This window comes from Ambystoma mexicanum, chromosome 7p, assembly GCF_040938575.1.
Source record: "Ambystoma mexicanum isolate Mex_15411 chromosome 7p, UKY_AmexF1_1, whole genome shotgun sequence".
In the NCBI taxonomy this organism is placed as follows: domain Eukaryota; kingdom Metazoa; phylum Chordata; class Amphibia; order Caudata; family Ambystomatidae; genus Ambystoma; species Ambystoma mexicanum.
In genome coordinates, this window is record NC_090939.1 from 873,849,775 (window position 1) to 873,875,440 (window position 25,666).

Consider the following 25,666-nt stretch of genomic DNA (forward strand, 5'->3'; position numbering starts at 1 on the left):
CTTCCTTGATCTGTTGGTGGTATTGAATGCCCTGTGTTGCTTTAAAGTCCAGTGTTGGAGCCAGAATCAGATGGTTGATTGGTTTTGGCTGGAGGGTAGTTGCATTGAGTCTGTTTTGTTGTTTCACTGATCCAGTAGGTTATGGGCCGGTTTGTTCAGTTGATTGGAGAAAGAAAGTGGTTATTGGGTAGTCTGTGGTGATAAAAGGATTGCATAGCTTTATGGTTCCTCAGTCATTTGGAGGTAACGAATTGATGGATTTTTACATTTTTCAATCAATGTCTGAGAACCCCAAGTTTGTGAATTTGGAAGATGGAGTGAGTGAGTTTGTTTGTGGTGCGGCGGGTCAAACTGGATCATGGGAGATTGGGGGAGGTCTTGAAAAAAAGCAGGGAAACAGGAGTTTGTTCTTGAGTGGGGGGGCGCAGGGGGACTTGAGAATGAGGCATTAAAGGCCCCCCCCTAATGGATTGCCATAGGTCAGTTGGAGAAGAAACTGGAGAGGTTTTTGATCAAGGTAGAAAAGATCAGGACAGCTTCTGCAAAGTGTTATTGGGAGAAGCCAAAGGAGGACCTAAGCTTGCCTGTGGGGTGTTTAGAGCGTAAAGAGCAAAGAGACCAGGAGTGAGACTAGGTGGCGGTCAGAAAGGTTGCTGGGTTCGACAGAGATTTTTAAGATTAATAGCTCTGTCACCGATTTAAACCGGACAAGGAAAAGGACTGATTAGAGCACGTTAAAGAGCCAAAACTAGCATTAGACAAGGAGCAAAGGGGTTGATAGGAGCACAGGATACTAACCCTTGGAGGGCAGCTTTCTCTCATTCAGAAGGGGAGTCGGAGCTGAATGTGCAGAGGGAGGTAATCTGCATGGAAGATGGAATCAATAAATGTGGGGGAATGGTTTTGTGATTTTAGAACTCTTAGATGTAAACATTTTGATCCATAAAGAAAGGACCCCTGCTCAGCTAATTAGCATTCTATATTCTGAAATGCCAAATTGTACTCCTAAACCTGCAGTTGATACTTGTGGTAATGTAATGGCAAAAAGGCATTTTACTTTGATTAATGGCCCTTTTTACTTGAAGTGTTCTCCAGAATGGGTTTTTTTCAGTCCATTCTAAAACAGAGAGATCTCCTATACATACTTCCAACCGCTGGGGTATATGGTAATGGGATGCTCTCTGCAATGTTCACCATGCTTTGGGACACTAGGAAAGAGGCCCTCTATTCCTACTTGTTTGCACTTGCAGTGGATGGTGAAGTAAGCAAGATTTGGATGCATGCTCTTTACATGCTGTAACGCAATGGGTGAGCTGGTGGTCCGTTAAAGGGAAGCGTATTTACCTGGTTGCTAAGGCACAGTGCACCTCCTGTGGTTCCCATGCAGCTTGGAGATGCTGCACAGAAGTATAGAGATTATGTAGCACCATCCACGTCAACAGCAAGAGAATACTGTGTGGCAAAATGCTCTTCCAGTGCATGGAACAAGCTGGCTAGATCGGGTGGGTTGGTGAGACTGCACTTGGCATTACTTCTTGTGCATGGGCTTCATATCACATTGGATCTGTAGACTCAGTAGACTAAATATTAACAGCTGGGTTCACCCTTTTGTTTAATGAATCCTGGTTATTTTTTTAATTTAGAATAATTTAAAATGAAAAGGTACACCTTGCCCCTTAACAATGCGTTAGTCTCGAATTCCATACAGCACTGTCTTGCTAACTCTGCTTCAGACCTTTTGAGCCGTTGAATTTTGTGATTGGGGTCAAAGGTCTAGGCAGCTTGACCTCTGGCCCTGTACTCTGTGGGGATTCCTTGGAGCGAGAAAACACTGGTAACATGTTCATGGTCCATTTTAGAGATGTGGCGGACCAGAAGGATTTGGACACATGTTGGACATTGTGAAGCTATTTTATTTTAAATAATATGAAAGAACTGCCTAACTGGCCATAACGCTTTGGGAATGGTCCCAATCTACAAAACCAAATAAGGGTGCTATTCTACTATTAGAAGTCCAAAAGAAATGTCCACAGTTCAAAAGAATCTTTTACTATTGGGCCCTACCTCTAAAAGTACTAACTAAGGATTGCCAGCCTATGCAACCTCTGGCACATTCCCTGTGGCCTACTGGCTTGGATTTCCTTCAGCGATCTCTCCACACAAAGTCTTGGTTATCTCAGTATTTGGAAACAAGTCAATGGGTAATATTAGTTCCGGTCTTGCTGAATGTGTCATGAGCTCCTGTCGCTCGTGGTACATATCTGTGTCCAATGTCCTGGGGCTTATAAGATTTCTTTGCAACTATAATCCCCTTTGATTATCCTTTGGTACATGATCTTTTGTAACTCTTATTTTTACTACTGCTGCATTGTTGTATTGAGGTCTGTCCCTCTTGGGGTTTTTGTCTCTTATGCAGTACCACCACCCCTGGGACCTCTACACCAGTTCCCCCCTTTTCTAGGCTATCTATAATTCTGTGGTTGATGCTTAAATTCAGTGATTCTTTTCTTAATGCATTCCAATGTTTGCAAAATGTGATAATTGGCAACTTCCTGGGTGGTTCCCAATGCACACATTCATGTTTTCTCACTGCCTCATGTTCAGTATTGCAATTATTTTCAAACATGACTTGTAGTCCCGGTTGCCTTGCCCTTTCTCGCTCTACCCATGTACCTTCATTCCACAGAGCTGGGTTTAAGGGACCTGGCATCGAGAATGGGCAGCTTCCTCGTGTCGCTGCCTCGGCTTTATCGACTCCACCACAGAATCACTCCAGACGTCTCACTCGCTCTGCTTGTTTGGCATGACACTGCCAAAAGAAGGATTTGTTCCTCCAGTGTCTCTTGGTTTTAGCGTTGTTGGTCTGGCTCAAGGCCCACTCCAGATTGCCCATGGTCATGCCACCACAAAGGACGGTCTGCTGGACTTCGTCCTAACAGCAAGTTCACCCACATATGTAACACCGGGCCTCCAGGCGTTCTCTGTTGGCGCTTTCTTCCTTGAAGCCTGCGAAGAAGCACAGCAAATTATGAGCGTGGCGATCACCAGTGATTGGTTGGTCACCAAATGGTTGGAAGAATGCACCTCCCCGGTTGTAAACTGATTTTGAATGCAGCTACCAATGTTACTTTTTATCCTGGAAGTTTGCACCCTTACTTGTACTATAGGGCAATGCGGACATCAGTATTAGGAAGTCCTGCTGCATCTTGTCATGACCAGTCTGACAATGGTGCTTTGTAATTTGATTTGTTTTATTGAGATTGCAGTGAAAGCCTTGGCAAGAATCTCTGTAGACTAGTGTACACATATGGCCATGCCATCCCATGGCTGGGTGTCGAATAGTAATGGCAGATCCATTAACAGAAGTAGAAGGGAAGCGATAGGACAGTGAAAGAGGATAGCCCGTCGGATTAGATATCATTTACAAAAGACATGAGACCATTGTGCATAACACACAATTGTCATGTAGCTAAATACCTTTCCCACATTGGGGGTGGGGGTGTAAGAAGTGGATCCTTCTGGAAGAATATCATATGGCAGTTCAGGTGCTGCTTCGAGAGAGGTAGTTCTTCTTTTTTTTTTTAGAGGCGTTCTGACGGGATCTGAGATTTCATCACATCCAAACTCACGGAACACCACTTGACTGCATTTATTTTTGTGCTGCATTTATTTTTTTTACTGCAAAATGTAGCGGGAGACTGCCCTTCTCCACTCAATTATGCCCTGCCCATTTCAGTATGCCTAACCCCTACCAGCTACATATTTCCTGTAAAAAGAAATTCAGTAAAACGCGATTTGGTGAGTTAGGATGAAATAGAGTGAGTCTGGTTTTGAAGCCTGCTTAAGTGGGTATGGCTATGATGTCCCGGGGCCAACGTGGGATATAGATCAAAGCTGCTTTGCCCAACCGGCATAGCCAGAGTATAATTTTGTTTAGTGTGGAAAGTAGGTTAACTTCATCCTCCAGACCAAATTGTTTCTCCCTTTTGAAACAAGCCACCTGGCACAGATACCGCTTGGGCAAGGATTGAGGAAAAGCAGTCTTACTGTGAGCTGCAGCGCGTCGGAAGCACGTGCGGTCCCTGAACTTCGCCAGAGTGCAATGCCGCCTGTATCGATAAGTGGGCAAGGGCCGGGCATGCGCGTCGTGCTAATGAGCATGTGCGCATGGTAGAAAAAAAATACGATTGTGCACACCAGAGTGGTAAAGAGCACAATTTATTGTGCAGTTCACTGCTCAAACCAGCCAGGGGCGCAAAGAAGTTATTTTAGAAGTGAAACAATCCTGAGCGCACTCAACCTAATGGAAGGATATAAGGTTGGAAATACCAAGGCAATATAAAGGTTGGCAACAGCGAACTCTGAAAGCCAAAGGGTTTCAGGGCAAGTTAACTGCATTTTGAGCAGCAGCCACCCAAACTGGAGTATAAGAAATTGGCAGGAGCATGGCATTAACAGGTTTGCCAGGCCCATCACTCTTTATGGCATTTCTGGGCCCACCAAAGGTGAAATGGTCGCAGTGGAGGTTTTCTCCACTAAATCAGGACTGCTTGTGGCCATTCCTTCTAAATGGACAGGAAAGAATCTCTCTTCATGCATTTATTGGGGATACGTAGGCCAACAGGTTTGATACATTGCCACCACTCCCAGTAGAGGGAGAACGAGATGGCATGTCAAACTTAGATATTGCAATAAAGAAGCTTGACATTCATTAAAACCCCAGAACGAGCACTATATTAGATACAATTTTGGTATCGGGACCCAAGAACGTGGGAAAAGTGTGGAGGAGTTTCACGGCCTTGAGACATCTAGCCCTCTCTTCGAACTATGGTTGAGGGATGAGCCATCACTGGAGAAAGTGTTGAGCATTGGGAAGAGAGTGGACATTCCATGGCCTGTGTAGCAAAGATGGCAGAAAAGGACCGCAATGGAGGGAAAATCAAAGTATTGAATGTTGTGGACGCGAGACAAAAAAAGGGAAGGATAAACCCAATATGAAATAAAGAACAGCTACAAAGCCAGTAACTGGAAAGGGGAGAGAAGAGCCGAGAAGGAAGGTTTGTGTTTTAGGTGTGCGAGTAACACGCACTTTGCTGCTTCCATATCATGTCCTGGAAGAAGGGTCATATGCGCCAAGTTTAAAAGGCGAGGTCACTTCTCAAATTGTTGTAGAAATTATCTGGCCAACCAAAGGAGGGTCATGGTAATAAATGATGAGGATGGTAATGTTTGTTCAGTGGAGGATATGATATGACTGTTTATTTATATAGCGCCTATACACAATGTTTCAAAGCGCTTTAAGGCAAGGGAGGGAACAAGGGAAAATACAACCACATTCTTACAGGCCATGAACAGTAAGGATGTGAATTGTAATGTTGAAAACATCTCTGTGAAGGTTTTACAAGATTTGAGTGACGGTGAGTGTGAACATCCATGCGCCAATGTGAGATTGAATGGAAAGAACATCGCGATGATGGCTGACTCTGGATCCAAGAAGGCTTTAATGTCTAGAAATGTATTTGAAGAGGAAATGCGAGGTGATATACGAAATCTACTAGAACCGGATATAAATCCGAGTGGGTACAATCTTGACAGAATAGAGTTGTTAGGATATGCTGAGAGCAATTTTTAATTGAAAGGGAGATGTGAAAAAGGAAAGGTTTACATCACAAAAAAGGGATGACACTGCTAGGTTGGCAGGACCAGAAAAACCTAATGGTGAGATTAGATCTCAACAAAGCGGATGCAAATGAACACATCAATGGGTGATGCACACACAAATGTTTTCAGGAAAGGTAAAAGGGATGCAACATCAAATTGTACTGGAAAAGGTATGTGTACCCGTGAGTGCCAAATTAAGACCTGTACCTTTGGCATTGAGAGAGGATGTGAAGAGAGAATTGCAGAAGTTATTGAGCATGGAGATAATTGAAAGAGTGGGAGGAGTGGAATGTACTTCCCCGTTGGTGATTGTGAAGAACTACATCTGTGTGGATTTGCGGGAATTGAACAGGTGTGTGCTCTTAGATGGACATCCATTGCCTAATATGGGCGAGATGCTTGCCATTGGGGGGGATCAAGTAAACGTTTTTACGAAGCTCGATATGGTGTCGGCCTATCGGTTATAGCTAGAGGAGAATTGTAGAAAATTGATGGCCTTCATCACACATGAAGGTGTTTTCCAATTCCATAGAATGCCTTTTTGCCTCGTATTGGCTTCCTCCGTTTTCCAAAGGATAATGGATAAACTATTTCACAAAATCGAAGGTGTATTCTGCTTTCAGGATGACATTTTGGTGTCTGGGGTATGTTAACAGTACATGAAACACTAGACAAGTTGTTGGAAATTATTGAGCGAGAGGCATAACAATAAGAGGTTTTTCGGGTCGATAAGGTGAAATATTTAGGCCATGACATTTTTTGGTCCAAGGAATAAGACCCAAAAGTGCTATGGTGAATGCAATTAAAGATGTGGTTGAACCAAAATCTAAAGGGGAATTACGTTCCTTTTTATGAATGTTGGCGTTTTCTCAGAAATGTATAAAAAATTACTCCAAAAGAGTCATGGAAATGAGGAAATTGCTTAAAATCTCAAAAGTTTATCTGGAATGAAAAGTGAAGTCAAGAATTTAAAAATGTTAAAGAAGATGTTGACTTGGCTGCACCTTTTTAAAGTAATTTGATACGAGGAAAAGGAGTATCGTCACTTTGGGTGCCAGTGAAACAGGTTTAGGAGCTGTTTTGTCTCGGGTGAATCAAAAAGGAGAGGAGGAAATCGTAGTGCATGTATCCAGGGCACTGAGTGAGGTGTGCAGAATTAAGGTATTCCATTTTGGAAAAGAAAGCTTTGGGTTGTTTCTGGGCAGTTTAAAAGTTTAAGAATTTCATGTGTAGAACGGATTTTGTAATCAAAACGAATCAGACCTTCTGAAAGCTATTTTTGAATATAAAGGTTTAGAGAAGGTATCCAGAAGAGTTGAAGGATGGGGTCACATGCTTATGTCATAGATTTGAGATGTGTGGTGTGGCTGGAAAAGACAATGTGTTAGCGGATTGTCTAGATTAGCCAGAAGGGAGGATGAAAATCAACATAATTATCCCATAGAATTAGTTTTTGCAACGCGTGACGGTATTATAGATAAGGAGTGGGTGAGCACTGTACATGATGTTGTATACAAGATAAAATTGTACATTGAGTGGATGGCCAAATAAAGGGGACGTGTCTCGAGGAGAGAGGCCATTTTGGGAGGTTTTTGATGAATTAAGTTTGGAGAAAGGTGTTTCGTTGAAGACGAGCAGTGGTGCCCGAAAACATTAGGTCACGCATTATTGATATTACCCATAAAAGACATGCATGTGTTAGTAAAACCAAAGCTGTGTTGTGATGGGATTATTGGTGGCTGGTTTTTGACAGAGTCGGAAAGACGGTTACAGGATTGTACAGGATGTGTAAAGAGTTGGAAAGGAATCATGGCGAAAGAGCAACCCATGATAAATGATGTCACGTGGGATGAGGTGGCCATAGTTATCCATGGCCGGGTCAAGATTGGGTTGGGGCAAGGTAGATTCTTGCTTGTTTTGGTGAACATGTTTTCCAGGTGGTGTGAATATAAGGTGGTTAAAGAAATAAACATAAAAAGTATTGTCTTTTGCAAGGGATGGTTTTCCATATTGCATGCTTAATAACGCCTTAGAGACCACAGGTGGCTGTTTTAAAGAATATTTGTGAAGTTGTGGTATTATCTCTAAGAGATCAGCACTATAGCATCCTGAAGGAAATTGATTAGTGGAAAGGATGAACAGATGTATAATGGAAAGGATATGGTTGGCTGGCGTATGTGGGTTAGATAGGAAAGCAGCAGTTCAAAAAAGGTTGTGTGCCTTGAGGATGGCTCCAAATTCTGTTACTTGTGTGTCACCGTTTGAACTCATGAGGGGTCGGAAAGGCTATTCAGAAGTATCTCCTCCCTTGTTATGAATAGGAGGCGACTCGGATTGTGTGGTTGAAGAAAGAAAGAAAAATGTAAAGGGAAAGAAAGAAGAGTATGTCATGAGGGATAATGTGAGAAGAGGTCAAAAGGAATTTAGGGTGGACTGCAGTGACTTTGTAAGTATTAGAAAAGCTGTGATAAAGAGGAAAGGTGATTTGTTATATTCAGATCCTGTGCAAGTGGTTGCAATAATGAAGGATGCCGTAAGGGCAAGTGGGGGACAGGTGTGGAATAAAAATAGAATTGCCATTGTGAGAAGAGGTTGTGTATGACAAGCGAGGGAGTTGTTATGATGATGCTTATGTAAATAGCAAATTTGTCAGTATGTAAATAGTTATGTACTGTCCACTTATGATGTACTCAGTGGAATGTTTACACAGGTAGTATGATGTAGTGTAGAATGTATAGTGTTCCATGTACAATGTTTAGACACTGATTCTTAAACAGTTATTGATGTCCCAGCTTGGAGGAATGAAGTGCTGTGGGGTCTGTACGTGATTATCTTGAAATCAGCCTTCATTGCCTATTCACTGGAGTGATAATTCTTTTAGTACTGTATCCTAATGACCCCATTGCCATCCTAAGTATTTCCCTGTTACTATTGGGAGAGCCCCCTTGAACACGGGGAAGAGAGGCGCCATGCTAAATGCAGGCCTGTATAATTGAATCCATTCTTAACATTGGGTTTATTTTTAATACTGAGGGATACTACAGCCTCAGGGTCGTATCCCACACACCTACTCAAAAACCAGTATCACTCCCATTCATTCTTATTAGACTGACTCCCAGATAAGGGGGAATGCAAATCCTAATGCGCCCCATGATACTGATCACCCGCATTTCGTATTGGCTTGTTTCCACAGGACCTCAGGCATTGTCTGGCTATAACTGATAGTGTCACGACTTTGGGGACTCCCCAAATATTTTGCGGGCATGTTTGTGTACAGATGGATGTGGGGGCAGGCTTGCGTTTCTCTCTGGGCTCCTCACAATGCAGAACTGTACGCCTTAATCGAAGGTCGGATGAGTGTCTCCTTGGAAGCAAGACTAGTGAAAATATGGATGCTGGATTACAGGCTTGGGAATGGAGTACATGCCTGGCCAACATCTTTAATTTTAAAAAAAAAGTGGTAGTATGGCTTATCACACCAGTTTTGTTGTATCTCACAGATGTTTTCCACTACCCACCCATTCAATGGTAATTAAACTAATGCTCTGTTATCTGCCGGGGGAGACAGCCACAACATCAGCGACCAGATTCAGTGGCGTTTGTGCTCCATTACCTCAACTCTTTTTCCCACACCGAGTAGTCAGGCAAACTCATACGTACTTTGTTTCAAATCGAATTAAAATCCACGTGGAAATCATTGCCCTAGTTAGGGGCACCTTGACTTGTTCTGAAGGTGTTAATTGACAGGTTATTCTATGAATGGCAAACCAATCCTCTGCTTATTACATTTGTTCTACCCAAATTTAGGCCATCCCTTTCTCTGAGGAGAAATTCGTAAGAGCCACGTCAGCACCAGTTACTTTCAAAAAGGATTACTGGGTTAAGAATTGTTCACTGGATGCCTGGGCTGCCTAGATTCCGTCTTTTAATGCAGTATTTTCCTAAACTAGCTTGAGAGACGATGCTCTGTATGGTAATTTTCCATGAAATCCGGCTTCAACGTGCACTGTTCAAAATGTCCAAATCCTCGTCTCTTGTTCATTGATTCCTAATCAATGAAAAGGTGAAGAGGCTGGATGTAACAGTATGGACCTGCTGGAAATCAATTATTTTAATATATTTTCATTCAGACTACAGATTGGCTCATCTGTTATCTCCGCTTGGAAGCCATTTCTATCGGGCAAATACAAATCTTCTGGTCTGAGGGAGGGGGGGGGGGGGGAGAGTCGAGGAAAAGTATGGTAGCGGAGCACATGGCCATGGGGTGGTTTCAGGAGGAGGCGATGCATGTTGAAAGTCGACCTCCGAGCTTTTAAATGCAGACCCCCCCCCCCCACCTTACTAGTCCTTTTGGATAGTTCAGTGACCTGATGGAAGATGGTAATGCAAAGAACCCCATGGATTGGGAGAACCAGAGCGAAAGTGAGTAATTTTCTTTCGCTTCATAACTCAAAGGGGACAGCCATGTGAATGGATATTACCATTATTCTCGACGGTTTTTCCAGTGCCTATTTTTCAAAGCAGTATGTTTTTTTGCAGCGCCGATGCAGGAAATTAGGCTTTAGCTAACATTTTCTGCTTGTCTGAGGCTCTTGCTGTTGCAACTGGCTGACTAAAATGCAGCGAAATAGGTTTAAGAAAGGTGTGTGGCATGCTGGTAAAACAGTTGTGCGCTCTTAAGTTTGTATCACTCTCCATTGATGTTCTGTTTTTCAGAGAATAGATGAAATCATGAAGAGGACCAGGAAGAGTGACGTACCAGAGATAAAGGTTTGTATAACCTGCTTGCAATGCATGATGTATATACAGAAAAAATAATGCTTTTTCAAATTACTAGCACTCAGTGGATTGGCTTCATGACAACACGTTTGGTCAATAAAAATGTTTGGTTAACTTCTTTCGAGGGGATTGGGTCCTCCGACGTATTCCATATCTATGACAGGTAATGTCCACAGCTGTGCTGCTTCGGGAAATCTTTGGCGTCTGCGTCCTGCGTCGATAACGTCGATGCGCCGTCCCTGAGGACCTCCTCCGGCGGCCGACGTCACCCGATGTGATAAGTAGGACGCCCATTGCCTCAGTTCTGTTTTTTCCGCGAACGTGTTCGCTTCGTGAATCTCGGTACGCCTCGACTCGTTTGAGTTACTGTTTTCTTTCTCGGTTCGTTGAACCTGTTCGGTTGTTTGTGGCGATGTCTTTCTCATCTTCGACCCCGCGTCCGGGCTTCAAGAACTGCGTGGACTGTTGGTCCAAGATGTTGGTCACAGACTCGCACGACGCCTGCCTCTGGTGCCTCGGGGAGGCCCACGATACGGACGACTGTGTCGACTGCCAGTTGCTCACTGCAAAGGCCTTGCGAGAACTCAAGAAGAAACTGTCGGTAGGTCGGGTGTCTAAGCCTCGGAAGTCGAGGTCTGCGGGGCTTTCGACCGATGACTCGAGGGGTGACTCTCCGCGTCGTCGTTGGAAGTCCGGTGGGTCTCCTTCCAGGAGTCGGTCTCGCCACTCCTCCGCCTCTTCTAGGCATTCCAGGAAGCACCGGCATAGGTCGCCTTCCCAGTCCTCTTTCGAGGACTCTGCCCGTCGGCGGGTCGCTTATCCCTCCATGCAAGTGACACCGGAGGAATGGGCTTCCTTCGGGAAGCAGATGCTAGCGATTCTGGAATCGCAGGGCACCGGTCCGTCTGTGCCTCTGAGTGGGGTCGGTCGGCACCGGTAGAGAGACACCACCCGCACGCCTTCGGGCTCGGGTGGTCGGCACGGCTCGCGGGAGAGGTCCCGCTCGGACAAGTGTAGCCGTTCTCGCCATGCCCGTTTCAGGTCCCGGTCCTCGACGCACTCGAGACCGCGTGATCCTGTGACGTCTTCAAAGACGACATCGACGCCTATGGCGCCGAGTTCGTCGACGATTACTCTCGAGGTTACGTCTTCGAGGGGGTCGTCGATGCCGTCGGCGCCCAGGCTGTCGAGAGACACGCTCGGAGCTTCGGCTTCGAGGACTGTCGACGCTGCTGATGCTGGAGGCGTTGCAGCTGACGTCGACGCCTTTTCTATCGACGCCAACTCGCTCGGCGCCCTCGATGCCTTTTCTGTCGACGCCGACTCGCTCGGCGCCCTCGACGCCTTTCGAGGCAGTGGTGTCGGAGGGGCCCCGTGGCAAGGGGTTTGCCCCTAAAAAGGCTATGGCTAAGGTCCGGCACTGCTTTGGTCCACAGAGGTCTTCCTCTCCCTGCCTGGCGTACATTTCAGAGGGTGATGAAGGCTCTGATGGCGGTCTGGTTCCGGTTCCGGATGAACTTATCTCGGGCCATGATCAGTTTGATGACCTGAGGCAGTCACTGCATGATGCCAGTGGATTGGACACCTCTCCGGAGGTGGAGTTTTGTCGGCCGGAGCCTGGCACTCATGCCGATTCATCATATCGGTGCCTTATGTCTCGGGTTACCGAGTACTTGGGTTGGTCGGCTCCCCCAGGGGAGTTCGTTCAGGATGATCTCACGGACATCCTTGATCTCGGTCCACCCACTGACCCGGTTTTGCCTTTTCATATGGCTTTGCAGAGAAGGGTGGCGGCGGCTTGGACTGCTCCGGAGAGTCTCCCGGCAGTGGGCAAGTCTTTGTTGCGAAAATACCGTCCAGCCAGTAGCGACCCCTGCTACTTGTCTAGGCACCCCACCCCGGAGAGTTTGGTGGTGCAGGCGCTACGGCCCCAGCAAAGCAGGCGTCGTATCCTACCATCCCTCCGGAGAGGGACGACAAACGTTTTGACAGCTGGGCGAAGAAAGTGTTTTCTTATGGGGGTATGGTGCTTCAGGTGGCCAACTCCATATAGGCCTTGTCTCGTTTCACACACACTCTGTGGAACTGTGTTGCATTAGCGGCTGATCATATTCCCGAAGGGGACAAACGGGATGGTTTCCTTGCTATGGTTCAGGATGGCAAGGATGCCATGTGTGAGGCCGTTCAGTCGAGTTTGGACTTGGCGGATTGTGTCAGCCGGTCCATGGCGGCGAGCACCGTAATGCGCAGGTTTGCGTGGTTGAGGAAGTCTGGGTTCGCTCCTGATGTGCAGTCACGGCTCCTCAACGTGCCCTTTGACGGTGAACACCTTTTTGGCAGCAAGGCTGACGAGAGCCTTGAGGGGTTGCAGACCTCCAAAGCTGCAGCAAAGTCGTTGGGCGCTGCAGTTCGACAACCTCCACCTTTTCGTCTTAGGGGACAGCAATGGAGGGGAGGTTCCTTTCGCTATTACTCGTCCTTCAGTAAAGCGAGAGGAGCTAGCAGTCAAAGAGGACATTGTAAGAGTGCCAGAGGTGGAAACAAAGGTACTCGAGGTGCCAAGGCCGCTCGGGCAGTTGCCTCTTTGCCCTCAGGCAACGCCGCAGCCGCTACCACTCAGTCATGAGGACATATCCCATGGTTCGCCGGTTGGGGGAAGGCTGGCGCAGCATCTTGTAGAGTGGCAAGCCATTACTTCAGATGTGTAGGTTCTGGAGATCATAACCCACGGCTACTGTCTTCCTTTTCGGTAGAGGCCTCACGACAATCCACCAGGGAACCTCTCTTTGAAGAGTCCGGATCCGCTCCTTGCGCAGGAAATTCAAGCCCTGCTGGAGAAAGGCGCCATAGAACTGGTGCCTGTAGCGGAGAGGAACAAGGGATGGTATTCCCCTTATTTTTTGATTTCAAAGAAAGACGGGGGATTGAGACCCATCATGGACTTGCGCGGTTTGAACGAACTCCTCAGGAAGGACAAGTTCAAGATGGTGACTCTTTCTCAAGTCCTCCAGGCCCTTCAACTTCAGGACTGGTTGGTGTCTCTCGACCTCAAGGATGCTTACTTCCAAGTGCCGATCCATCCCAAGCACAAGAAGTACCTGAGGTTCGCGGTTGGCGACTCGCACTTTCAGTTTCGGGTCCTGCCGTTCGGATTGACCTCTGCCCGAGGGTTTTCACCAAGCTCATGATGGTGGTGGCAGCGCATCTCAGGAAAGGGGGGGATTCACATCTACCCCTACCTGGACGATTGGTTGATCAGGGGGAGCTCTCCCGAGCAAGTCCTGGATCATCTGTCCGTCACCTGCCACTCCCTTTACAGGCTGGGCTTCTCCCTCAATTTAAAGAAGCCCCATTTGACACCAACGCAGCGGCTCCAGTACATCGGAGCAGTGCTCGACACGTCCCTGGGGCAGTATTTTCCTCCTCAGGTGAGGGCTCTTCACATTCAGCAGATGGTGCACAAGTTCCAGTTTGCCCAGACTCTCCCAGCGTCCGAGTTCTTGAGACTGCTCGGCCTCATGGCATCCTGCATTCTTCTGGTGCCAGAGCTCGTCTGCGGATGAGATCTTTGCAGTGGGCGCTCAAGCTCCAGTGGTCTGTCCTCCGGCAGGCTGTCGGACCCTGTTCAGGTGCCGCCCTCGGTAGCACGGGACCTTCTGTGGTGGGCCGTCGAGGGCAATCTGATGAAGGGTGCCCCATTTTGGCTGCCCTGGCCAGAGGTGACGATCGTGATGACGGACGCATCCCTCACGGGATGGGGAGCTCATGCCAACGAGCTGACAGTCAGCGGTCGTTGGTCTCCGTCGGAGTCCAGACTCCATATCAATCTGTTGGAGCTGAGGGCCATCAGGCTAGCCCTGAAGGCTTTTCTGCCGACTGTGCGCGGGAAGAGTGTCCTGATTCTGACGGACAACACGGTGGCCATGCACTACCTCAACAAAAAGGGGGGGGGCAGGGTCACTTCCGCTGTGCAGGGAGGCGATGCAGCTCGAGTTCTGGGCGTCCAGCAGGAAGTTTCGATCTCGGCAGTTCATCTGGCCGGAGACGACAACGAGACGGCGGACGCTCTGAGCAGGCAGAGCACGATCTCTCACGAGTGGGAGCTGGCTCAGGAGATTCTCTTGGAGATCTTTGCCCTTTGGGGGACCCCTCAAGTGGATCTCTTCGCCTCCAGTGTCAACCGGAAGTGCGAAAGGTTTTGCTTGCGGGAATTTCCTCCAAAAGGAGCCGCGTTCGTGGTGGAGTGGTCATTCCCACTGCTGTACGTGTTTCCTCCAGTCCCCGTCATCCCACATGTGTTGCGGAGGTTCGGTTCCCGGATGATCCTCATTGCTCCGGCGTGGGCCCGGAGGACGTGGTACCCGGACCTTCTCGACTTGTCTATCTGCCCTCCACGTCGTCTTCCTTACCGAGATGATCTGCTCTCACGGGAGGGGGGGGGGGTCAGGTTCTCCATCCAGAGGTCAGATCCCTCAATCTTCACGCTTGGCTTCTGAAAGGTTGAGGTATAAGGATTGGGACCTCCCTGAAGACGTGATGGAGGTGTTGCTCTCGGCCAGACGGCCGGCAACTAAGTCTCTGTACCATTGCCGTTGGAGAAAGTTCTGCGACTGGTGCAGAGTTCAGAATGTGAATCCTTTTGAATGCGACATTCCCATGGTTTTGTCTTTTTTGCTTTCTTTGGCCCACAGGGGCTTGCAAGTGGGGACCATTAAAGGTTACCTGGCGGCGCTGTCCATATTTAAGCGCTCGTCTGAAGAGTGTTCCTATTTTAAGATTCCTTTAATTTCGCAGTTTTTGAAAGGGCTCCTTAATGTGTTCCCTCCGTCACCTTTTTTGGTGCCAGGTTGGGATTTGAACTTTGTTCTTAAGTTTCTTATGGGTGCTATGTTTGAGCCTTTACATTTTTGCCCTTTGAGGCTGTTAACTCTGAAAACTGTGTTTTTAGTTGCGGTTACTTCCGCTCGCAGAGTGAGTGAGTTACAGGCACTTTCAGTTAAGCCACCCTTCACTGTATTTCACAAGGACAGGCTTGTCCTTAGAGTTCGTCCTTCTTTTCTTCCGAAGGTAGTTTCGGAATTTCATTTGAGCCAGAAGGTGGTTCTTCCGGCGTTCTATCCTCCTCCACATCCTGGTAAGGAAGAGGAGGAGAGGCTCCATAGGCTTGATCCTAGGAGAGCGTTGAGCTTTTATATCTCGCGCATGTCCCGGGTCAGAGTGGACGATCAACTTTTCATTGGTTACGCTGGAAAGCGTTTGGGACAAGCTGTGACGAAACCGACTTTGTCTCGTTGGATTATTTTAGCTATCTCCGAGTGTTACCGCTTGGCCGGTAAGGACCCTCTGGCTGGCTTGCGGGCCCATTCTACCAGAGGAGTGGCTGCGTCTACTGCCCTGCAGAGGGGAGTTCCTATTCGTCACATCTGTGATGCAGCCACCTGGGCTTCAGTACATACTTTTGTACGTCACTATTCCCTCGATTCCATCAGGGGGCAAGATCTGGCCTTTGGCAAGGCAGTTCTCTATTCCGCAATTTGATTGGGCATGCTAAATTTGTATTCTAAATTCTTTCCCACCTCCTTGCTTGGTACTGCTTTAGGAGTCTGTCATAGATATGGAATACGTCGGAGGACCCAATACCCTCGAAGAGCAAGTTACTTTCTTACCTGGTAATGTCCTTTCGATGGGATGGTCTGACGAAGTATTCCATATCGCTCCCTCCCTGCCTTCCCCGCTGCAGAAGTTCTTTTGCGATTGCAGCTTGCGTTCCGCAAGGCCTCGTGTGTCTGACTGGCAGAAAACTGGTGGCACACGTTCTGGGAAAAAACTATAACTGAGGCTATGGGCGTTGTGCGTCCTACTTATCGCATCGGGTGACGTCGGCTGTCGGAGGAGGTCCTCGGGGACGGCTCATCGACGCAGGACGCAGACGCCAAAGATTTTCCGAAGCAGCACAGCTGTGGACATTACCTGTCATAGATATGGAATACGTCGTAGGACCATCCCATCGAAAGAACGTTACCAGGTAAGAAAGTAACTTGTTCTTCTGGACTTTTCAGAAGCACATAGCATTGGAAAAAAAAAGCACCCCACCCTTTCGGTAGCAATAGAACAATCGAGAAAACCCCAGATGACGACCAACATTAATTCCCATAGTGGGAACATTTCCCAAATAAAACTAGATTGCCTTGTACGTAATTGGTTTATGTTACTGGGATTCATTCCGCACACTGCTTCCTTTCGCATGATCCCCAAGCCCTCTGTTGGATGTGAAAGAGGGTGGGGGTGAGTTTATTTAGAAGTGTTCTAGGAGACCGGATTGGGCAGACATTAACCTTTGCTATAATTAAATGGACTTGCACCGATTACAATAATTAGCTACTGATTCAGTCGGGTGAAACACCTCCAACGTTTGTCATAAAACAGTCTAGGTACAGGGCTCCGAGAATTTAGTAGGCAGTGAGGTAACATGGTATTTTGAGATTTTAGCGAACTTTTGCACAGTTGAAAAAACTGAAAGACCTGTATGTCATCTTGTGGTATTGCCTGATAAAGTGGTAAAATGAAACCCAGAGTCACCCCACAAACATGTATGAGTTGAATTCTAGCCTTCTTTTCAAGGTCCATTAATATCGTAAAAAATGTCCTAAAGGATCAGATGGTACAGAGCACATCTAAGCACTACTGCTCCCCCACCCCTTTTCATGTTCTTGTCAATCTGTTTCTTTGGTTTGTATGTCCGTTTTCGATTGTGTTTATCCCCAAAGTAGTGTTTTGCCTGGAAGTACCATTCTCTTGCCAAAGGTTTAATTTGAAAGGGGAAAAAACATATGAAATTGTAGTGGTCTCCATTACACAAGCACCTTTATTACTATTAAGCTTATCACATTTTTTGAGTAAAATGCCTTCTGATGAGGCGGAGTATGCCTCTTTGGTGGTGTTCATATAAGACAGTGAACAGCAAGGCCAAGTGGCCAATAAAGTCAATCCCATTTCTGCATGTCTGTAATTGTGTGCTTTTCCTACTGTGAAAATTTACTTAATTTGCCAAGTGCTAGACTCTGTTGATATGTTGTATTAAATTGAGTAGGTATGCAGGGAGTGGCCTTTCATAACTAGAACTATCCATATTGAACTACAATGGATACCTCTTCTAATGGCTACTTTTTATTCACGTCACCTGGTTACAAACATTTATAGGAGTTCAGTTCCAGCTTAAATGCAAGTCTTTCCTACCTCTAAAAGCATTAAATGTTAGTCCCAAAGCTAACTACAGTATACAAAGGTGTCACAGAGATAATTTTCCTCTTTCGTTCCAAGTGTCACACAGTGCGAGTGGCGTAAAGGAAACGTACACACTTTTGGATTTTTCATTACATTATTCCTACCTACAGACATTCTTGGCATGAGGCAATTGATTGCAAGTGTCTTTCCCATTGTATATTCTTTAGCAAATTAATGGAGGGGGCTTGTTGGTTTTGACTTGGATGTGCACTGTAAAGCATTTGTAATCCTGCGTGTTGATGGGAAACGTGCAACCAGTCATGTAAGGGGTGAGTGAAGTGGCTTCTATATTTGTCAAATCGTGTGAATGTATGCTGAAACCTAGCCTCTAAATACAGTCTGTTACTTTTTAGCAGAAGGAAGAGCCCCAGTTGGATGTTCATCCCGCACTAGATATGGATAAGGAGGCAAAAGCAACTGCTGTCAGTCAACCTGGTAAACTATTGAGCATGTTTTATGAACCAAGTCTTTAAGGGATTGATTGATAATGTTCTATGGCCATATTTTGAAATTCTACATGTATTTCTGAAACCATTTACTATAATGGAAATTCAGCAAATCTGATGGTAAACATCACGCGATCAGAAATCTAACATTTTTAAGAAAAACTGTTTTAAAATCTGTTTCAAGAAAACCTTTATACTGCGACTTATAATTGTGTTTGTGCTCCCTAGAAGTCAATGGAGTGCTGGACTTCTCCGGAAGTAAAGGTGTGGTGAATAATCTAATTGATTCAAAGACTCTGGAGGGTTTTTCCAATGGCTTACTCAAGCCTTTATCTGGGACAATTCATCTAGACACTGTGCACGGGAAATCGAACAGTTTGGATGACTCAACAGATGAAGTTCAATCTATGGATGTTAGGTAAGAAACATTGTGTATGTCGGATGTTTTTAGCATTCACCCAATGAGACTAACTAAATGAGGTACATTTTTCCAGCTTGTTTAGGCACAGTAGGTGGACTAATGACGAGCGTGAGGGAACAGGTAGGAAAGTGCTTTCCCGAAGTGGATTTATAAAGTGGAATAGTGAATGCAGGTCTGAATCTGTTTCCCAAGTATCCATATTTGGAGTGAGAGAGACATGGACCAGAGTTTAGACAGCAACGTATTGGTTCCTATCCTCTGTAAAGACTGGGATTTTGTTCAAGGGATTTGTATACTGTGCCACCTGCGAGGCATTTAAGTGCAAGGAACATATGCTTTTATTTTAATATACATATAGCCAATTTTGGCTTTGTATATATACACATTAAAACATATCTCAACAGCATGTGATTACTTCCACCAATCTGTTTCCACAACATTAAAACTACATTAAAAATATTGTGCCCACTAACAATTCACTTGTCCATTGCAAAGCCATACACTTTCATCATATGAAAGATGAGATGAACATCATTTCCTTCAAACAAATGTTTCAACATTGAGTGTCATTTTTCTTGTACTTATTACATTAAGATTTCATATATTGGTGCCTTACGGCATCTAACACAACACACTGGCACGTATGTTCAGCAGATTCACAAATCATTTTGCCACAAAATTAACACAATCGCTTATTACGAGGTATCTCTTTGAGCACTTATAGTTTCTACCTGATTGTAGTTAAACTTTAGAAGCAGATAACGTCTTATAATGAACCCGTCATAGCCTCAAGATATTTTAGACTAGAACAGCAATCCAACCAATACTGAACAAAAGGACCACTGTGTGCATTTGATGCTAAACAAACAAACTCAACCTCTGTCCAGAACGCATGGGTATGCTCCTTTACCCACCTTTTTAAAGCCCTTCCGAGGCAGAGACATACTTTGGGTTTGGTATCCTAAAGACCACTGCTGATACTCTGAGCATATTTTGGCCATGGTCCCAAATTTCTCATTGTCAAAAGCTTTGTAGCTTTGAAAAGCGTTGACCATGACAGTCCCGTTATCGAGCTGTAACAGTTTGTCATATCCTAATATCCGTTTACTGTTAATAACTGCCCTTATCAGTCTGATATTGAATTCTAACCAGATGTACCCAATAGACAGCGATTTTGGCATTCAAAATAAAATTCACAAGAACTTGCGTTAAAATTTAGCTATCTTGTTTAACAAGGTGTATCCTCAAATCTCAACGCCATATAACAAGGAACAATTTTGGCTGTATACAACATTAGCCTTGATGGAACATCCCCCTTGCCTGATAATAAACACACTCAGCTATTGGGTAATGTGCATGCACTTTGCCTTATTTTGCTCCCACTGGAGCAACCATTTCAATTTATCAATCATAACTCCTAAACACTTAAACCAATCAACCACTTCCACTACTGTCATTAAACCTCCATAGAGGATTGGAGCCAATTTGATTATTGTGTTTCCCCATAAAAGAAACTATTTTGGTTTTGCCAATATTGATTAGTAACCCATTGGCAGTGGCATATTCACCAAGGGCATTGAGCATCACTTGTCCCCTGGCGGTATAGTCAAGGAGGAGCAGGTCATCTGCATATGCAAGCAAGCCAAATTTCAGTGCGCGGATCTTCACCGGGCACGCTGCGACCGGTTGCAGCACTGCAGGCAAATCCGCTAGATATGAACTAAACAAGGTGGAAGCAAGGATACATCCCTGCTTCACACCCCGAGATGTGGCTAACAGACACGACACATTGCCCTCACCGTCTAGCCCCACTCTCACACTAGTGTCAGCATGAAGGAGCCTGATAATTGTTCACAAGCAATGAGGAATATTCCACAAAACTAATTTATTCTATAGTCTATTTCTCATCACTGTGTCAAATGTGGCGCTAAAATCTATGAAGGCTCCATAGACGGTTAGCTGCTGCCTCTTCACATATGAATTGCAGGGCCTAGTTTGCAGCCTGAAAATCCTTGCCATCTGTCAGACAATGTTTTATATTGGATAGAGGCTGTAATATGTATTTCTGGGGCAAGCATATGGCATCCCTTTTGGAGTCGGTCAGTTTTGTCTTTTGTCAGATTCATTTTGCATCCACCCACATTGTCGTATTCTGTGCTGATTAATGTGCCTAATGGGATGGCTTGGCAGGATTTCTCAGGGTTGTTTAAGTGCAAGGCGAGACTTATTTTTTCATCAGACTTATCTGGGTGTTCATACTCGGGTCACTGTTGAGGAAGACTTGCAGGTTATTTGCAGATTTGTTGAATCTGGTAAAAGTAACGGGCACTCAGAGTGACTGTTTTTGTGTTATAGCTACCGGTGACCAAGTAAAAAACATCGGTCTTGGAATTTGACCTATTTTGGAGCTACCTAAGCCAGATTAGGCGCATGTTCTTTTTGTATTGTGTTCAAAAGTCACACAGGGGTTTGTTTTAATTGTGAAGAGACTAATATTGCATTATGTATTGCTGGCTGAATTGTGTTTTAAATTTGTGAAAGTCCAATTTTATTGATGGACATACATTACTAAATCCGTGAATCTTGTATATTAAATTAATTCTGCTGTCCACATCTTAGTAGTCATTGGCTATGGTCCAATGGAGTGAATTATTGCGATTTTTATTTTTTTTATTTTTTTAAAATTTTTGTTGATTAAAGAATATACATGTGTCCCACGTGACACCCCTTCTCCGTAGATTTACTTACTATTTCCCCTGGTGTCAATGGGTCAATTGGATTACCCGTCTATTTGTGGTTTTATAAAAAAGCATACATGAAAAATCTATGAATGCTTGATTTTAAAAAAAAAAGCACAATGTCCTTGTGCGAGATGTTGCTGCTCGCAGCTGCAATAGGACGTATATCTGTATAAATGGAATGCAGTTATGAAAATGACACAATAAAGGTACTATAAAAGATAGATGTGTAGTAGGAACAAACAAGATACCCAAAACAATTGAAATAAAAATACATCATGCATATCATTAAAACACCCAGGCAAAATAAAGTTTAAAAAGCTAGGAATACAGTTTATAATACGAAAAATGAAGTAACCTTTTAACTGAGGTTATATATGAGGACAACATATTCCAGGTCTCTCTTAGTGGAAGTATTTGAGATTACAATATTCGGCATGCACTCTAAAAAAAATAGTTAAAGTACACTAAACAAAGACATGTCACAAAATTAGGAGTAAAGTGTAAATTTAATCACGAAGTGCATAATATCTTCTACAAAATCTGCACCATATAAATGTTGCAACCATAACAGAAATACATCCTGCATCTTTTCTAGCAGAATCGAGTAGTCTTCTAAAAAGATGGTGTGTGTGATGTTCCACTGTATCCATTACATTTATGAGAGGAGATGCATGTTTCTTCAGTAGAATGTTTGCAAGCCCAAAAGTAATGCACATCCTGGACAGAAAATATTACCAGTCATAACATATATTACCATCTCACAAATGGCAATACAAAACATTCAGTCCTCTCGGAATCACTGTCGAGCATATCAATCCGCGGTGCTTCTTTGTTGAGCCTTCTATGCAGACCTGTAGAAGAGGCTCCAGCATCCACCACTTCCAAGACTTGAACATGCAATTGGGTCATTTGAGGTAGTCTTTCATTAAAATGCCTGCATACCAAGGAGTTCCAGTTATTCGGTCTGTTCCTAGATTTTCGTAGAGATGTCCAACGTAGTATATGCAACCTGGGCAATGACTAAACGATATTTGCATGTACCATGTAGCAAAACGTTGCAACTGTATGTGCTTTTCCTCTTGGGGTGGAAAACGTCACTTCCTTTTACAATGTTATATTTTTTTTAATGTATGTAAAAAGGTATTATGACTTTTTCATAAGTCTTTAACCTTTACAAGATGAGCATTCTGATTTTTCGCTCAGTCAAGTAAGTGACCAGAGCAATTATAAGTGACGTCCTTTCCCACTGCATGCAGACCTGCCACCAGTCATTGCTGTCGTGTTCTGAACTCCTCTAGGAACTCTCCGAGCATCACTGTTCTGCGCACAATTAATTCCCTGCAAAATAATACTAGGTGTTTTTTTTTATTTTTCGTTCTTTACCCTGCATAATCTGCAGTCAGTGTGTGTGTATCGTCCTTTCCACGTATGGCTAGTATTTCCAAGGTGGGATGTAGATTTAGACGAAATCTCATGATTTTAGATCTAATCCAGGTTGAATGTTATTACAATTGGTGCAATGCAAGCAAGGATATGCACTTATCTTTTTTGTTGAATGTTTGTTGCCAGCAATCTTTCAGAATTACCCATATATAAAATATATGAAAGAAAATATTGAGAATCTTTTGGTGTTGCACGTTGACCCCTGTTATAAGGTTATAGTTGCTGCATTCCAGACTCTGGACAGCACGGCCACATGTACAGAAGACCTAGATGTAATGTGCAAAACTGCCCTCGAGAGAGATTTGCTAGATCACTTGCTTGTAGAGCAGGGGCTGTGAAAGACAGGAAATAACTGAGCATCCCCAAACCAGCATCTGTAGCCGGTCAAGTGGCACAGCGAGTAGAGCGCTCGCTTTGACATCTGTGCAGAGCCTGCTAACGCAGGTTCGAATCCTGGCAGGGCCAAACTCAGCCTTTCATCCTTCCGAGGTCGATAAATGAGCACCACACACCTTAGGTAATAATAAGCAGCGCTCAGATACCTGAGGGTTCGTAGCGCTATATAAATGCTAAATTATTATAGCCAGTAAGAAGTCTGTCTTCGTTTGGTAGAGCTCACTCCACTGCAGTGGTCCGGTGCAGAGTCACCCCATGTAGGGTGTGCAGCTCTAACGCATGGGACTTGCTCCCAGGTTCTGCATTCTGATTTCTGGGCCTAGGAGAGCAACAGTTGGCAGTAGTAGGCCTACAGCGACATAGATGGTGGATGCATAGTTAAGGGACAAATGTCTGATTGGCAAGGAAGATGACCCACTGCAGTATTGATTCTCCAAGAAGTGTGTGTTGTCAGAAACTGTGGTCAGTGTAGGCATCGCTATATATCCTAAGCTTCCCCAGATAGTGTACAGTCTGAGTGAATTGCCTCGGCACATAAGAAAAGCCTCTCTGAAGCTCATGTAGAACTAACATTAAAATGAATGAACAAGATCCTGGTAAATTACGTCAAGATACCATTTGTTTTGCAATGGGATACTCACCAGCAGATTTTAGTGGAGACTGAGGATGAACTGCTGTGTCCCAGTGGCCAGACCAGCTTAAGCAGCAGAGTGGTTAGTGGCTACTGTCTGTTTCCATTGATACTATAAGCTCAGGCATTGGAGATAAAATGATATTGTGGTAATGATGGATGCTGGTGATTACCAACAATTTTGATGACCACCCAGATTTTGAAGGGCCAATTGTGTTGCAGTTATCAGTGCATAATACAGGTGTGTGTGTGTGTGTGTGAGCAATGTACTGTAGATGTCCCAATGATGGAAGTCATTCACACTCAAATTTACATCTCGACTGTCTTGCAGGGGCCGGGGCAGTCTGAATATATAAATTTTGCATGTCTTACAGAAATGGGGCACAGCTTGAACTGTTACATTTCTCCTATCTCACAGGGATGAGGGCACACACATTTGTACATCTTTCCTCTTTTGCAGGGGTGGGAGCACAGCGTGAATGTATACATCTTTCAGGAGACATGTGCTTGAATAAAGGTGATAATCCATGAAGCACTCAAGCCTGGGCCGAGTACTCATTACGAAACAATCAAATCTCAGCAAGGCATACTTCACCTTTGCCACAGGCTAGACTCTGAAACATCCAGAATTTTTAGGGTTTGCTGTGTTAGAAGGTAAGGTAACTGTCCCTATTTAAAGGCTGCCCTTTTGGACCTTGACCCTGACTCATTCCCTGGAATGGCACCTGGGATTGGCCTGGCTATTTCGTGGGTTGGTACCAACTGGTCACTGCATGAGCATATCCGGCTCACTGCTAGGGCACGCTGGTGATTCAGATGACTGCATCACTGTTCCTCTGTTGCATTGCTACAGTCTGTCATCACTAGTATGTGATCATCAGACTTATCATTTTTATAAGTATAGTTCATTTTGAACTGGAGGATCCGTCCAGCCCTTTGAAATGAGTAGCGGTACCCTGGAGATGGAGAGGGATGCAGATTTTATTCATACATCACTCAAGACGACACAAATAATTTGACAAAGTTCATCTGTTTTAATGTCAAGTATCTGAAACAGGGAGTACAACGAACATCGGCAATCGCTGGATACTCTGACTCTACTTCATAAAAAAACAATGTTCTTATACCCATAACTGGTCATCATCGATGTTTTGACCTGCGTCATTACCAGCGTCATCCTACGTGGCAAACTACAGAAACCTATCGGGAGGTGGGATTGGTTCCAAGGAATAACTAAGCATAGGTTCTATACCTATATGGAGTAACGGAGAGAGGTAATTGGATAGTTATCAGGTGGGGCAACTAAGCTCTCCCTTCAAAATGGCCACTATGAACGTCACTAAATGTACGACGTCCCATTGGCTACACCAGCTATAGGACCCCCAACTACGTGGTCCCTTACAATTGGTTGGCTTCTAACCCCCGTCAGTACTTTTCCTACCTACGTTAGCAACAGCAAGACTGAACAACCAGGTGTGGGTGAGCTCGTCTTTGCACCAGCTTCCCACCAATTAAAATATTATCCATCATCACCTCAATGGTCCAGTGTCAATTAGTGCTTTGAAGTTGGCCTTGAGTTTGTACTGCTCTCTGAGAATTTTTAAGGAGTATGGGCACTAGCTGGCTTCCGTGCCTAGGTGTGATAATCTCGCTTGTCCAACTTCCTTCTATCATGTGACTGGACACCATGAAATTGAGCCTTTTTGTGGATTTTATTTTCAATAGTCCCCTGACGTCTTTTGTTTTTGCTTGACCTCTCTGAACAGGAGCTTCTGTTCTTTAACGTTAATTGTATCAAATGTCAGCCAATTCCAGTTTGATAAGACCTTCGCTTTCTTGGCTCAGTGAACTCTTTAGCTGAATT

At 44.9% G+C, this 25,666-nt stretch overlaps 1 protein-coding gene across 15 annotated transcripts in view; it reads left to right on the plus strand.

Annotated features, from left to right (window-relative positions):
* The window catches only part of MAP7D2 (MAP7 domain containing 2), a 492,516-nt gene that overhangs the window by 426,151 nt on the left and 40,699 nt on the right, over positions 1-25,666 (plus strand). For 9 of the 15 annotated variants that reach the window (XM_069637087.1, XM_069637085.1, XM_069637086.1 and 6 more), the window contains 3 exons: positions 10,378-10,431; positions 18,078-18,159; positions 18,399-18,588. In XM_069637087.1, coding sequence (XP_069493188.1) covers positions 10,378-10,431; positions 18,078-18,159; positions 18,399-18,588 — 326 coding nt within the window. The remainder of the gene's footprint in view (positions 1-10,377; positions 10,432-18,077; positions 18,160-18,398; positions 18,589-25,666) is intronic. The other 6 variants (XM_069637084.1, XM_069637081.1, XM_069637094.1 and 3 more) reach the window with 1 other exon arrangement.